Source organism: Gastrolobium bilobum, unplaced genomic scaffold (assembly GCF_033153095.1).
Source record: "Gastrolobium bilobum isolate Gb01-03AN ecotype WA unplaced genomic scaffold, APGP_CSIRO_Gbil_v1 utg19495, whole genome shotgun sequence".
Taxonomy (NCBI): domain Eukaryota; kingdom Viridiplantae; phylum Streptophyta; class Magnoliopsida; order Fabales; family Fabaceae; genus Gastrolobium; species Gastrolobium bilobum.
The window spans coordinates 366903-379808 of NW_026898451.1; the positions used below are offsets into that span (position 1 = coordinate 366903).

At 31.2% G+C, this 12906-nt stretch overlaps 1 protein-coding gene across 2 annotated transcripts; it reads right to left on the reverse strand.

The window, feature by feature from the left end:
• Window positions 1–1404: 1404 nt before the first annotated feature.
• On the reverse strand, window positions 1405–7620 carry LOC133316394 (hexokinase-3-like). 2 transcript variants are annotated; one of them, XM_061518134.1, is made up of 10 exons: window positions 7428–7443; window positions 7079–7340; window positions 5205–5355; window positions 4933–5112; window positions 4395–4469; window positions 3528–3683; window positions 3354–3452; window positions 3155–3282; window positions 2149–2230; window positions 1405–2056 (listed from the first exon to the last, which is right to left on the reverse strand). In XM_061518134.1, the coding sequence occupies exons 1-10, from the start codon at window positions 7441–7443 to the stop codon at window positions 1700–1702; spliced, it is 1506 nt and encodes a 501-aa protein (XP_061374118.1). In that variant the 3' UTR covers window positions 1405–1699. The 2 variants fall into 2 exon arrangements, with proteins under 2 accessions (XP_061374118.1, XP_061374117.1); XM_061518133.1 differs by having other exon boundaries at window positions 7079–7620.
• Between the last annotated feature and the right edge of the window lie 5286 nt (window positions 7621–12906).

A 12906-nucleotide genomic window follows, 5' to 3' on the forward strand; every position in this document is an offset into this window, starting at 1 on the left:
TTATAACCGTTAGATTGACGGAAATCAACGGTGAGTAAATAGATTGTAAGAGTTGTAAACTTTTTTTGGTGATAAGTGAATCTGTTCCCATAATATAATAGGTAAGATATTCATATTATTACTTCTTTTTACTATCATCTATTATTATTCACTATAATTACGTACTCTACGAAATATATAATTATAATATTAAAGTTATTTTTTTCTTTCTCTTCAAAAATTGTTTAGAGAAAAATATTGATCCAACCGTGATTAAAAAGATAATAGAGTAATAATGGGAAAAGTGATATTATGAATATCCTCCCTAATTAAATAAAATATATCATGCATTGAATTGGAGGGTTAAGTGTTCAAATTTGTGAACAAAACTATATTAGTGATAAAAATAAAACTATACTATTCCAGAATAATTTATGCATGAATAAAAAATTTGTACGATTAACATAACTCTTTGGATGTAGATATAAATAAAACTTATTGAGAGCATGTTTGGGCGTTTGGCCCATCTTAAACCAGATAGATTCAAAAAATTTAGATTAAAACTTACAGAGATTTCTAAGTTAACATAGGTCAGTTCATGCTAGCAGCACAAAGTGATTTGATTGCATAACCAATAAGTCAACGCAAAAATAAATTGATTTGTTTTAAATTTGATCTGAAAAATTAAAATGAAAACTCAATTTTTTATACTATTATTTAATTATGTATTAATATATCACTGACATAATTGTATTTTTAATTTAATAAGATTTACTGTTAAATATATTTAATAATTCAACATTGTATGATTAAATGATAGTATAATTCAAGTCTTAACGTTATTTTGGGACAAATTCCAACCAAAACATGGCACAACACAACAATCCCCTGGTAATATACTACACCATTCTCTCTGCAATAATATCCTCTGGTAATACTGCAAAGTTATTTGCTGATGTTGCAAACAATATTCTTTATTTTGTAATTTCATATATCGAGTGGTATAAGTATTTGTTGTGAAAAAAATTCCATTAATGTAAACTTCATAGGAACAATAATATGCCTCTTCACACGAAGATCGGTGCCAGTGATTATAAACTAAATAAACAACCATAATTTGCATAAAATTCTTACTTTATAAAAAAAAAATCAAATTACTTTTAAAAATTTTGTTTAATCATCAAATTTAAAAACAAAAAACTGCTTTTATCAAATAATTAAATACAATATTTTTTATATCCACGTCCCAACAAGTATCTCTTCCAATATTGAGAAGAAAAATAATTAGGCACAGGATTATCAATTATCACGGCCACAGTCACAGGGTAATAAAAGATAATTTCGCAAATCAATAATTTCAAAAACTACTGGTGAAAACTGGAGGCAAAACATGTCGGAGGCATAATACCAGACTCCATAAGTTCAAGCTTAAGTCATTACTCCTAACACTATAGTGATACATCCAAAGAGAACAATGTCATAAAAAAAGAACATTCAGTAAAAAAATATATAACAAGAATTATATAAATGAAGATAACACATGGTCAAAGAATAGACGAAACCTTCCTTTATACAGAGAGATATTAATATGGAGAACAAATTCTGATTTACAGGACTATACGTGTATGTGTATATATATATGTATATACATTTATATATATACACAAACACATATACTTATAAATGCATATATTCATAGAAGGTGTAGCCTATCCACATTTTAGAATGAATAGGAGGCAGCAAGCAGTGCCGCTCCAATGCCTGATCCATCATCTTCAGTGACCTTTAGAATTACATGCTTAGCAATATCTTCCCCCAAGATTTCGTTCAAAGCTTCACGCAAGTATTCCCTGAATAATGAATAGCTAGAATACAATCCTCCTTCAATTGCCACCACTGTTCGTTTCATTTTCATATCACTTCTACTCCGTCCACCTGTGATGCCACCACTGCCATCCCTACCAATCTTCTTCAAGATACCAACAATACCAGCAGCTGCTAACCGAGCAGCTCTACGAGTCACCACATCACACACCTTCACCACAATTTTTCTTGCCTTCAAAGGAACATCACCAATCTAAAAAAGCCACAAACACATGATAAATTATTAATAGACTAGTAAGCACTCATTTAGGTACAAAAGATATAGTGTCTGTCTGAGTTGTTTACCTCAAAGGTTTCATTAAGGATCCTTGCAACTTCTCTCAAGTCAGGAGAATTATCCTTATGCATGGCAGCCATAAAAGGAGTCCTGAAGTTACATGAGGAAATAGTTTATATCTAAACCAAACCAGAGGTTTGGAAAAGAACAATTGAGCATGGAACATTGTAGACTTGATTATATGCACACCATGTCAGAAATGGAACCACAACTTACAAATTCCAACCACCAAGGAAATATATCTTCTCAGCCATTAAGGGCATTTTTCTCCCTTTTACATCTCATATTCCAGAAATATACAAAGAAACTGCTCATGATGTCTTAAATTTGGTTACGCAAAGATAATATACAAGCATAACCGGGAAGAAAATGGAAGCACGTCATTTCCAGAGAATTGCTATAGGGCAATAGGAACAAAACAGTAACATAATGATAAGGATCATAGAACTAACATAAATGCCAAAGGCAAAAACAGATCAAAATCTATAACCATGCAAGTCCAGGGTCAATTAAATCCCTCCACACCCACCTAATCTATATAGCAAATTCACTTTCCTAAGCAATAAACCTAATGTACTCAGGCAAAGGAATAGATAAACAAAAAATCTTATTACCATCAACAGGAGGAAAAAGAAGAGGAAAAGAAGAATTGATGAACCATGTTTCAGGCACAAAAATTGGTCATAAATAATCAAAATGAAATTGAACTATTAACAGATAATCGAGACTTTAAAATAAATTAATGGAGGAGCATATGTTAGCAAAACAGAAAGAAAGATGTTTCACAACAAAAGCTGAACTAAAAAAAAATATTTAACATCATATAAAAATCATAGTAGCTCATGTATCTTCAGCTTAGAAATGACCAAATCAACAAACACAGATAGATATCCACATCAATAGTTAATAATAATATAATATGTTTTTAAAAAACAAAAAATAAATACATTCAATTTCGGTTGTTAGCATGTATTTCTTGGCATATACAGTGCATGACTGAGATTCACTACATACGTCAGTCTGAAAGGCATTGAAAGCTTGGGAGAAATAGCGCCAAACATATCCGATTCTATTGACATCCTGAGAATGACTCTCCTCACGATGTCACCAAGATACAGTCCTGATATCATTTTCTCGAAACCCTGCACCAAAATCTCCAAAATTTTAGTCATGACAAATCAAGCAACAGGAGTCATTAGATGCAGAACCTAACCTGATCATTTGGATTAGGGCTCTCAGCATCTAATTCAATGTCATACAATGTTCTTGGTAAGTGAGATGACCAAAAGTTTCCCCATTCCATATTAACAACCTAAAGAACAGAAGGGTTACAATAAGTTCAAAGCCAAAACCAGAAAACAAAAGCGAAAAGAAGCAAGGGCAATACCATGCGTCCTGATGTTGTTAGAAGACCCTGACACTTGATAATTGCATCAATTCGTTCCAAATAGCAAGCATTTGTCCCAGTACCAATAATAATTGCAGCAACAGTATCAGCATCATGATAATGCCCAAGAGCTAATGTTCCAACAGTGTCATTAACCTGATTAAAATAAAATGAACAGGAAATCATGTTTCAAGTAATATATCGAAACACAAAGGATTCATTTTACATGAAATCACACAACTAAAACTTCACGCAATTTCTTAACAAGAATGTAGAATGTATACAGATGCCATTTCTACAAGTACTACCACTTATCCTCAAGTCCGAAAATATAGAACTAGAAGTTAAAAAAAATATATGACTTTGTGCAAAAGTAGCTATTTATTCAACACACATCCATTTCTTACATCTAGATTGATCAAAACTTCAGCATGGAAATGCCACAAGACATTGATATTAAAAAAAAAAAAAAAAAAAAACTCACATCCTCTGGGAAAACTTCAAAAAAAACTCTTTTAAGTTTCCTCTAGAATCACTTACTCCCTCTCCAAAATTTTGAATCATTTATACCCTTACCCCCATAACTTAGGGGGGTAAATGATAAAGAAAGTTTAAGTTAGGGGTGTAAATGATTCAAAATATCGGGGAGGGGGTAAGTGATTCTAAGGAAACGGAAACTTACAAGAGGAGGGGGGGTTTGAAGTTTTCCCATATAATTCATTAAAGGCAGAAGTGATCTCAGAAATCACAAGACAACTTAATCCCAGTTGTGTGATTATAAGACAAACATTACTTTTGGTGGTAAAAATGGAGGACAAAAGAAAAACGAATCATAAGCTTGGGGAAAAAAAGAAAGTTCTTCATTACCAAGGCAGCTACCCGCACATCTAGGCCTTTTCGTGACAATGCTTCCTGCATACATGCAGCAACATCTCTTCCTACCTGACAACAAATAATTTCCGCACTAAATATTAATATGGCTTTGATATTTGTATCACTACTACTAAAAGACCAAGTGCAACTTAATAGGATCTTAATATCTATTTTGCAACTGTTAAAAGGAAAAAAAAAAAAAAAATAGCCCTTTCGAAAGACTAATTGGCCTGCTATTAGACAGTGAGACCTATATTAAAGGTAATCCAAAACAAGAAACTACACATCAAATTGAATATTTTAGGCTTAAAAGTTATTTTCTTTTAGAAGTATAAAACTAATCAAATTATTACCCTGTTTTAGATTATGCAAAAAAAAATTCTTAAACAGGCACAAATCAGCACTAAAGTTAGTGACCAAGTTTTACTCATGAGCAATGAAACAATAATTGCTAAGAATTGCTGCCTATCACCACGTTCCCTATGAATACAAGCTTTTCACAAAGAAACCGCTGGAAAGTAAATTGACTAACCGTATCTACAATGGAAAACCCTTTTGTCCATTTGATTAAAATGCCAGAGGAAACAGATAATTGTTTCACAGGAAAGGAGAATGTAAATCCAAGTTCCCTTCTGTCCGGTGAAATATTGGAACCATCTCCTTCTTTGGAAATGAATTCCTTTAATGAAGACGCAATAAAATCAAAGAGATCCTGCAAGCAGCAAAATCAATTAAACTCTATTATGATAAAAGAACAAACAAATGCCAGAGAACTCCAAAATTTGAGTGTTTTGATTAAGTCACCTCGCTTGTGCTAGTCATTAGATGTAGGGGAATGGGTTGACGTTCTACTTCGTGTTCAAAGACAGAAGATGGTTGACCACTTAAATGAACCCGTGAGACCCTAAAATTTGTACCCCCTAGATGTAGAGCATAATATGTTCCTCTCTCGGTCCTGATAAAAGAAAAATATAAAACATATCAGTTTTTTATTCAATTAGACCCATACAATCTGCAAACAAAAGTATAGAAACAATTCTATTCAACAATACAACTCTGTAATCAGAATACAAGTTAAGCTCACGCATATGGATAACATGAAAGCATCACCATCTCTTACTAAAGAAAAAGATGGTGGTAATTAAAATGTGCACTCAATGTAGCATCTCCAGATCCAATGGGTGAATCTTTTGACCCGGTAACGCTCAAAATAGGAATAAATGAAATTACACAATAAGAACCTATAGATTCCACAAATCACTCTGATAGGGATGATTTGAATGATAAGGGGACAAAGGCTTTAATGAGGGAATGGATAGTTAATGAAAAGAGGGTGGTAAAAGAAAAATATATAAACATAACAGTTTTTTATTCAATTAGACCCATACAATCCCCAAATAAAAGTATAGAAACAAGTCCATTCAACAATACGACTCTATAATCAGAATAAAAGTTATGCTCTCAAGCATATGGATAACATGAAAGCATCACCATCTCTTACTAAAGAAAGTGAGGGTGGTAATTTAAAGGCCTGCTCACTGTAGCATCACCAGACCCAATGTGTGAATCTTTTCACCCGGTAACGCTCAAAATAGGAATAAATGAAATTACACAACAAGAACCTACAGATTCTACTAATCACTCTGATAGGGATGATTTGAATGATAAGGGGACAAAAGGCTTTAATGAGGGAACGGGAACGGGTAGTATGAAATGAAGGAGGGGGAGAGGCCAAAATAAGGATCCGTTACCAGAAAGCAAATCGACCTAATAATGGCATATTACGACAGGAGGTAATTACGGAAAAATGAGACTGATTTGAGACAGCAAGGAGTCAATAAGAGTACATAAATAGAGGACTCAGTAAGGAGAATGGACAGAAAATTATATAGCTATCTTCTAATGAGTTAGAGTGATCTCATTGTAAAGGGCAAGTATCTTCCTTTGTGAGTTTTATCTTGTCTTTGGAGCTCTATGAGCTAGTGTCATTCTTCGTGAGTGTTATCTTCCCGTATCTTCTTTTTTCAAATAATAAAAATTGTCAATTTCAACCCTTATTCTTTGTCATTCTGACAGCTTTCAAATTATCTGAAGTATAAACACGAATCATACATCACAATGTCGATTTTTCAAACAGCATAGCACATAACCCATTAATTGGACGTTGAGAAAAGTTAATGTTCGTATAAACAAAATTCCCAATTCAAAAAATGCCATTCACACATACTTCAAAACAATTTACACCAGAAATAAAGGTTCATAGGTGATGAAATATGTATAATAGGAGAGGGAACAGCAAAAAAAACAATAACTTGTAGTGATTAGACTATAAACACAGCAGTACATAGATATTACTAGTACACAAAAACAAAACACGCCAAAAAATAGGGAAAGCTCGGGAAAAAGCAGGGACGTGACATGTTTGAACCAAAGAATCAAAATAATGGGCACGGAAAACGTTCATTTCCATAAAGGAGGAATCAAGAGACCAATTGCTCAGCATTTTCCAAGCAACAACATAATCAAATTCCATCAGCAACACCGCGTAGTATACCCCCCATCAAATGAATAAAATAAAAAAAGGAAACTTAATTCAATGGCACAGTTAAGGACACGAAAGGGGCAAAGTAGTTAGAACGAAATGGCGCAAAAAGAAAGACAAAGAACAAAACGATTACCCATTAGGGAGTTTATCGACGAATGTGAGAAGCATTTTGAGCTTGGAACCACCTTCGGATGCCAAACCAGCGTGCATCTCCACAGCCATGGCATCCACCACCTGCCTCAGCCTCCCAACCGTCGTGTCACACCCTTCCTCCAGTTCTCTTAACACATTCGTCACTTTCTTCCACTTCCTTCTGCTCTTCACTCTTCGCCCCACCACCACCGCCGCCACCGCACAAGCCGCCACCGCCACCGTCACCGCCACTCCGACAACCACTCTTCCCATATCCCCGATCAATCAAACTAACTACATCGTACGATGCCGCTTCCCCACTCCCTTCCGATTACTTATCGTAACAAAACGTCGCCGTTTTAACATGCACGCAGTGGTCTGAAACTCTATTTGCAACCTAATAGAAAGGAACAAGCTTTCGAATATACGATTTCGCCCCGGCGAAGACAAGTAAGTCGCCGGCGGTTGCGGAAAAATGGTTTTCCGGCGAAAGTCACCGGAAAAGTGCAGAGAAGAGAGAAAGAGACACACGGCGGCTCCGCACTAGTTTGGAATTAGGATGTGTTGTTGGAAGGAGGACCGGTATTGATTCTTTTATAGGGTGAGCACAAAGACAGATTTGCCCTTGAACACGTTGAGAAATTTCGGATTTGTCACGTTATCTCGGCGATCTTTTTTACCGTTTATGACAGATTTTGAGGTTAAGAACAACTTTGACTTGTGCTCTTCTTTTTCATTCATTCTCTTTCTCCGTTTTTCCCTCGTTAGCGGAATATCCAGATTTGCCATTCTCTGTCTTCGATATTACCGTTTTCATATTTTCGAAGCAACACTTTTGGTGAATCTTATTAGGAGAAGCATGATATATATATATATATATGGTGGTATTAAACTATGTTTGGTGGTGTGATGAATAAGGTATGATAGTATAAATTTATACTATATGATATTTTCAGTTATTTAGTGTAACCATCGTATAGTATAAGCTTATACAGCATAATTTCTTAATAAATCAAAATGATGTACAACTTAATACGGCCTAAGGGTGAGGGATAAGGTCTAATAAGATATTGATGTATTAACATCGTTGACTAATGTAATTCTCAAAAATTAATATATTATTTTAATATTAATCTATTAAAATAAAAATTAATTTTTCAATATATTAATTTTTAAAATATTGAATATTTTTATTTTTATAAAAATTAATTTATATTTTGGACACACTGATTAATAAACTTTTAGAAAAATTAATATCATATGCATTTTTTGAAGAATTATATAAATTTTTTATTAAAGGATATTTTTATTAAAAATATTTATTTTTATCATATATAGTATTATAGAGTGCATTATCAAATACTATATGATATTATTTTATACAATATCGTGCTAAACACTATATAGGATTAAAATTCAATCAGGCCTTATCCTATACTATGCACCAAACATGCCATTAATAAAGAGAGAAAAATAAAAGGAGGTAGAAGCAAAATACTAGTTTAAGTCATTACAATTTACAACCGCTTTTATAATAAATCTAGGGATTACTTTTCTTTTTTTGGACATTACTTTTCTAATATTTAACATTTTTATATTTTTATATAGGAATATTCATTCACATTAGCGGGACTAAGATGCATACTTTAGTAAGGCATCAAGTTGACAGAGTTGAATAAGATATCCTGTTTATCATCTCCTTTTTTTTAACAGATCATATATACCCTCTTCTCGAATTAAATATTATATTTTTCTTATAAGAAAGTGCATATGTTGAATGAACTAATTATTATTTAATTAATATAATCATTTAGTTTTAAATAATTAAATTAAATACTTATCTAACCACTCAATATAAAATATTATACTAAATTCCATTAAGCTTTCCTTTTATTAAAAAAACCCTATATTTGCCTTAAGGGTGCGCTGGATTATTTTGTCTTCTTAGGAAAGACTTCCCAAACTATAAAACATGCATATGACATGCTTCTTGTCTTTATTCTTAGTTACATACTTACATGGGAACTATTGGTTCCGTTTTATATGTAGGGTTTATTTTAATTATTTGTATTTGTTATAATAATTTCATTGATTAACTTCTTTTAAAAGTCAAAATCTTTAATCTTAACAACTCGTTCATTAATTACGCATTCAATCAACTATTTTTTTTTATTAAAATATAATTTGAATACGTTTTTTCTCGACCAACACAAAAATAAAATAATATATTTTGAATACGCTTTTGATCTGAAGTCATAAAATTTCTCGATGTAAACTATATTTATAGTAGAGAGAGGTGGAATTAGCATCTAAACAAGGGTGGGATTATGTAGTGCAACATTTGTACATAGTGGTGTCTTTTGGTCGTATTTTGATCTCTTTAACGTGGAATCAATTATTTTCACAAGGCTTTCGTCCCAAGAAGCAGAGGTTTCGTTTTAAGCAATGTCCTGTAGGGACCAGGATATTGTGAAAAGGTAGTTACTGCAGCATGGCATCGCACATAATTAATATGGTGTTGTTCTCTGGGTTTTGTTTGTGCTCTCATTGATGCAACTCAAGTGTTTAGGACAAGGCTGTCTTTGGTGACATGATTTATTAGATTAAAAAATGCCAGAAAAGATTGCAACGTTTTTTACAGCAAAGTTCCAAACACAGATCGGGCACTGATTTATATTTCTTTTGTTTTCTTCTGTCAACCGTACGTTCTAATAATAATGAGCTTAAGCAGGTGTGCGGCGGTTACTGGTGACATGAATAACCTATTTTATCGGGTTTTTAATGTTTAAAGCTAATTTATGGAAAATTAATGTCTTAATTATAATTTAAAATTCGTGTTTTTATGTTAATATCATATTAGTTTATTTATTAATATCGTGTTGTGTTCATAAATATGAGTTACGAAACATTTATACCTAAATACGATTGTTGTACTAATATTTGATGCAATATGTATTTGATACTTTTTCTAAAATACGTATCAATTAGTATTCGAAACCCAAAGGGGTCTGTTTATTTTGATTTTGGATTTGAGTATTTTCATTCTTTTCGTGAGTTGAGATTCTTAGAAATCAAACTCATTACTCTTTGAGGAGGTCGGATCAATAACTCCAGAATATATTAGATAATTTTGGATATTATTAAGTTCTATCTTTCAAAAAACAAAAATTACCAATAAACGATACACCGTAATAATAGAATAATGATAGTATTTCATCGTGTTTGCAATGTTTAATATTTTATCGGGTTTATAATGTTTAAAGCTAATTTATGGAATATTAATGTCTTAATTGTAATTTAAAAGTCGTGTTTTTATGTTAATATCATATTAGTTTATTTATTAATATCGTCTTGTATTTATGTTCCAAATCTCGATGCTCTCTTTATAGCATAGGAATTAGGAGTGCTCGTGATCTGGATTGGATCAGTCTTGAAAGCAAAAATCATTTGATTCAATTCCTTCGGTTTGATCATATAATTATCCATTCGGTTTGAATTTTTTTTAAATCCGATCCTATCCAATTTTTTCAGTTTGTATTGGATCGATTTTCGATTTTTTTTAAATCCTAAAATTTATTTCATAATTATTGTGTAAATAACATCTTTTGTATATATTGACTTTGTAATTTTATTTTATTTTTGAAATACAAAAGCATTAGTAAACTATAATATAGTTTTTTTTTTTGCAATGAGATATGAAGCTCTAGAAAGACAAAATTTTGTTGATGAGATGTGACTAGATTTTTTCTTGGGTTTAGTTGATGGGTTCACGGGTCTTGGGTTTAGAAATTTTTAGGCTATGATTAGGGAAAGACCCATTAGGTAGAGGAAAATTAATATATTGGATCGATTTTCATCAACTCATCCAAAAATCGATCCAATCCAATTAAATTTGCGGTTTTTTTTGATTTTTGATTTTCAGTTTATTCCGTTATCGATTTTTTGGTTCGGTCACCGCAGTTTGAATCGGTTTGGATCGGTTGATGAACATCTCTGATAGAAATGTGTGTGTCAAGAGTATGTAGGTAAGAAAAATATTTAAATTTTTAATCTTTTTAAGAATTCCGAAAATATTACAGATTTTTTATTTTATTTTATACTTTTTATGTCAAATAATTAAGAGACACAATATTGTTGGATTATGACTTTGGACAAATCCCTACTTGACAACAAATTCTAAATTCTAAGTTAATAATGTATATAATTTTAGGATAGTTTCTTGAAGAGTTTTGATAGGCTTCACTTTCCTCAATAAAATTTTACCCTTCAAAAACGTTATCTGCTGATTCGCATTCTCTCTTATTGAAAAAGTGTCTTCTACCGATTTTTCTGAATTTCAAAATTGAATTTGAAACAATTCCATGCATTATTCTTTTTCATATGCATAGGTTTTTTTTCTGATATAATTTGGTCATGATTTGTTGATGGGGATGTAAATGACCTGAGTTTAGCCAAGTTTTAACTCAAATGAATCAAGTCTATATACAAAATATTTTGAGGTTGATTTAACCATTAGCCTAATCCGAGTTAAATTCTAAGTTTGACTTGACTTGTTTATGAAAAATTAAAGGCTTCACTTGACTCATTTATAATTATAAAATGTATTTTTTCTAAATTCACCTTGGTCCAAATGTTGAAACTATAAATGCATCAAATTTTGTATTTCCGGAGAAAAAATAATTATAGAACACATTCAATCCACATATAATTACATCTTTTATGGTAAAATATATTATTTATATTTTATTTATTATAATAAAAAATATATCACTAACTATAATAATATATCAAGCTAACTCACGGACTTTCAAGTCAAGTCTCATTAAATTAATTAAGTTTGTGCTTCTTTTGCTATATAAGTTTTTTTTTTTTAAAGTTTGAATTCACCCTATTTATTAAATAAGTTAAGCCAAGTTAAAATTAAAGTAAGCAAAGTTTTGGGCTCTTAACAAGCCGCTCGATCCATTTACATCTTTATTTGTGGATAGAATATTTACACTACTAGAAAATGTCATTTTTTAAAAGGCTTTTGATATGATGAATGACAAATCTATTATCTCCTTAATTTTTTTTTTTTTTTTGATAACATCCTTAATTCTTTTTTATTAGTCATACTTGATTGATCTATTTTTTAAGCGCAATTTGTTTTTCCATCTATTTGTTCACAAAGCAATTCGTTTTTATTTCTTACTCCGAGTATATCTTTAATACTATAAGAGTATTTACTCATTTATTAAAAATAAGAAAAAGTGAGACTCAAGTTAAAATAATTATAAAAAAGTGGATAAAATGGTAAAAGCCAGTTATATTATTTCTATCTAAATTTAGTAAAAAATATAATGAGTTTTCAGTACTACGAAAATATTGAAGATATTTTTCTTTCACGGCAACAAACTCTCTTCTTCTTAAGCTCCTAGATTTGATGGGAATGCAAAAATAAATAAATTCTTTTATAATAATTTATCCTTATTTCAATATATATGTAGGTTATCTTACTGATTTGTTTTTATTTTTTTTTTTTGTTACAATTTTATTGATTTACTTGAAGGGATCTAGACTTAAGTTACTGCTGGATTTTTATCGTATTGAAAAAATTAAAAGATATTCTGTTGCAGTATATTAATTGTTTCCTGTACCCATTTACTTTTATATTGGTATAGATTGATATTTTCCCAAGTATAATTCTGGATATGATGACCTATCCCTTGAATTTCAATACAAATAATATTAAAAAAATTGTTTATTATAAATTGCGGGTTATATGATGATTGAACCCCAATGTATTTATATTTTGATTTTAATATTTTGACATCGTTACTTTTTTATTAT